The sequence below is a fragment of the Limulus polyphemus genome, unplaced genomic scaffold (assembly GCF_000517525.1).
Source record: "Limulus polyphemus unplaced genomic scaffold, Limulus_polyphemus-2.1.2 Scaffold3770, whole genome shotgun sequence".
NCBI classification, from domain to species: domain Eukaryota; kingdom Metazoa; phylum Arthropoda; class Merostomata; order Xiphosura; family Limulidae; genus Limulus; species Limulus polyphemus.
The window spans coordinates 25,567-29,514 of record NW_013669380.1 but is presented as its reverse complement, the minus strand read 5'-3'; the positions used below and the strand labels follow the sequence as shown (position 1 = coordinate 29,514).

The 3,948-nt window shown below is 31.2% G+C and overlaps 1 protein-coding gene across 1 annotated transcript; it reads right to left on the bottom strand.

Moving 5' to 3' along the window:
• Positions 1 to 284: 284 nt before the first annotated feature.
• LOC106470009 (prostamide/prostaglandin F synthase-like) lies at positions 285 to 2,477 on the bottom strand (the record flags this gene model as incomplete). The annotated part of the gene is made up of 5 exons (XM_013930529.2): positions 285 to 805; positions 1,283 to 1,358; positions 1,694 to 1,757; positions 2,028 to 2,079; positions 2,342 to 2,477. Coding segments are annotated over 5 exons (492 nt in total), but the record flags the coding sequence as incomplete, so codon positions are not given.
• Positions 2,478 to 3,948: the final 1,471 nt, after the last annotated feature.

The window sequence follows — 3,948 nt, the reverse complement described above, 5'->3', positions numbered from 1 at the left end:
AAGTTACATTCTCTGCATTTTTTAAGACATACAAAATACCAGCATCTTTCTCAAAAGTATTTGTTTGTTTGTTGTTAAGTATAAAGCTACACAATGGACTATGTGTGCTGTGCCCACCACAGGTATTGAAACCCAGTTTCTAGCATTGTAAGTCTTCGGACTTCCACTGGGGAGGGGGCTTCTCAAAAGTAAACTGCACATTAGAAGTTTAATTTCAAGATTTCTGGGGGTGTAAGAGATTAAGATGAATTATTTGTTCAACATAACAAGAAGGCTTCAATTAGTGATGTTCTAGAGATTTTTATTCATATTATAGAGACTATATTACACAACAAAAAAATATCTCACATTCCTTTTTCTTGAAAAAAAAAAAACTCAATTTACAGGATTATTAATATAATTTTTTCCATATCAAACTATTAAATTTCATCCGCTACACTGCTGCTTTGTTTTTACAATGTAGCTTCATCCGTTACAGTTTGATTATTTTCAGAAGCAATAAACATCAAATGATTTTTTACATCACAAACACATTAATAAAATCATGATATTTGTAATATTTATAAAAAATATCTAAATCTTTTAAAAATATATAAATTGGAATATTATGATTTTGTATTACGCCCAAAATAATGGTTAAGCTAAGCAGTAAATTTTTCACTTTTATCACTTTCAGCAGACATGGCTCCTGTCTCCACTTCTTGAGGGGGATTTTGAGGAATGCAAAGAGCTTTGATGATCTCTTCAGGATCCACATTCTCTGATGGAGCATCTTGCTTGTAACATAATAACACATCTTCACCTCCTATTACAACAAGATTAAAACAAAAGAAAGCCGTTCTGGATAAAACGTTGTCCATATGATACCAAAATAAGATACTATGAACAGTACATAATATGCTGGTAACTGCTAAAGAATTTGACACAGCATTAAAATATACAAAATTAACAGCTCAGGTTACCAAAAACGTCAGAAAATAATAAGTTACTAATTAGTGGAAGTTCAATAATGGTACCAAAATTTCATCTATAAATACTGTTTAATAATGACAATAAATGATAATAAAAAAGGATTAAAATTTTATTTACTCTGATTTCTCTCCTTTTTAAAGCCTCATGTTAATAGGAGACAAGTTTTTAGAGCACACAGAGCAATTTTTCCTCTTGTTCAATGAAGTGAAAGTAATAATGGTCAATATTTTCACAAAAGTGTAACTCATCCTTCACCTCTGACATCATGTGAATAACTTCTTTATTCTTTGATTTAGTTTAAAAATCTTACCTTGACTGACAACTAATGTTCCACCATTCTGATACCCATCTCCTTTCGTGTCACCACCTAAGCCTTGTTCTTTAACCTATGAAAAACAACACAGAAACAAAATTACCATGACAATCACATGACTTCACAAGCCTAATTACTGAACAACTTTTAGAACATGACAAATTCTACCCAATATACAAAGCAACATCATCACACTGCTAATGTGGAAGCTTCCCTAAGTGAAACAGTTACTACAAAAACAAAAAATCACAAGACTTGACAAAACAACCATGAAATACTGTGAACTAGAAAAGACTGCAAATAACTGATAAAAAAAATCATCAGTAACTCGGGTTATTCCAATTTATTCCACAGTATCACAAAAGTGAAAAGGTAAATCTTGTTTTTTTCCTAAACCTAATTACTTACCTTTCCCATAGCATCACGTGACTTTTTACCAAACATTGCTGACAAGAGGTTGAAGAAGCTAAGCCTAAAAAAACAAAACATTATTGATAACCATAGAGACTTTTCACATCTAGGTCAAAGTAATAATACTTATGAAAAAAATAAACCTAACACAGCTATAAGACATACAGATGAACAACTTGATAAATAAATAAATAAAGTAAAAATCCTCTTGGTAAAGTAAAAATAAAACTGATATAACAGTAATGAAAAAATACACAGACGGAAGACTAAAAAATTCTCTCTCATGTGATTAAGTTAGTGAAAGTTAAAGTGTGAAAAATCCATTCCTTACCTTTTAAATCCTAAAGCCTGGTATGCTTTTTTCTGACTATCTATGTAAAGTTCTGTGAATCAGAGAAGCTATGCATCAAGTTATGTTTCTTTTACATTTCCATACACATGTTTCTCAGTGTTAAAAAGGAAATTCGAAGAATTTCTAATATATCAAAATGAATTAATATTACATAAAGTTTTTTATGTTTTTCACTTGTTACTTTGTGCTTACGTTATATTACATTCTGCTTTTTAAAAATTTCTATGTAGTAAAGAAATGAGTTGTTTCCTGAAATTGAAACATTAGTTTACTTATCAGCAAACCTTCCTCACCTGCTGTAAAATAATTCCCTTCCACAAATTCTTGGACTCCAACATCTTCTAGGCCTATTCCAACTAGCCGCACATTATGGGCATCCAACTGAGGCTTAATACTACTCAGTTCACGGGCACCCAGGCGGCAGAAAGGTCATCCAAAACGACGGAAGAACGTAATAACACATGGCTGCTTAGCCCAAAAGTTTTCAATGGCAACATTCTACAGGATTAAATTTATTGTTGAAATATAACTTCTACCAAGACTCTTCAACATTCTAGAAACTTTACTTACCAAAAGAATAATAACTTTCTTATCTATATAGTTAAAAATAACAAGCAAGATACCTGCTTCTAGGATTATATAATATACTGCAGCAAAATTAGATAGTTTAAAAAATCAGTTAATATTGCACAGTTTTATTTGTGTCAGGTACGATACCCTAGGTTTCATCATTGGTATCTATAACAATCACTAACGTTTACATAGGTATGTCAGGTACAATACCATCAATGGTATCTATAACGATCACTAACGTTTACATAGGTATGTCAGATACAATACCAGCAGTAGTATCTATAACAATCACTAATCTTTACATAGGTAGGTCAGGTACAATACCATCAATGGTATCTATAACAATCACTAATTTTTACATAGGTATGTCAGATACAATACCATCAATGGTATCTATAACAATCACTAATGTTTACATAGGTATGCCAGGTACAATACCATAAATGGTATCTATAACAATCACTAATGTTTACATAGGTATGGTAGGTACAATACCATAAATGGTATCTATAACAATCACTAATGTTTACATAGGTATGTCAGGTATAATACCATCAATAATATCTATAACAATCACTAATGTTTACATAGGTATGTCAGGTACAATACCATCAATGGTATCTATAACAATCACTAATGTTTACATAGGTATGCCAGGTACAATACCATAAATGGTTTCTATAACAATCACTAATGTTTACATAGGTATGCCAGGTACAATACCATAAATGGTATCTATAACAATCACTAATGTTTACATAGGTATGCCAGGTACAATACCATCAATGGTATCTATAACAATCATTAACGTTTACACAGGTATGTCAGGTACAATACCATCAATGGTATCTATAACAATCACTAATGTTTATATAGGTATGTCAGGTACAATACCATAAATGGTATTCTGACATACCTATGTAAACATTAGTGATTGTTATAGATACCATTGATGGTATTGTACCTGACATACCTATGTAAACATTAGTGATTGTTATAGATAAAAATTGATGGTATTGTACCTGGCATACCTATGTAAACATCAGTGATTGTTATAACTACCATTGATGGTATTGTACCTGACATACCTATGTAAACATTAGTGATTGTTATAGATACCACTGATGGTATTGTACCTGACATACCTATGTAAACATCAGTGATTGTTATAGATACCATTGATGGTATTGTACCTGCATACCTATGTAAACATTAGTGATTGTTATAGATTGATGGTATTGTACCTGACATACCTATGTAAACATTAGTGATTGTTATAGATACCATTGATGGTATTGTATGGTATCTATAACAATCACTAATGTTT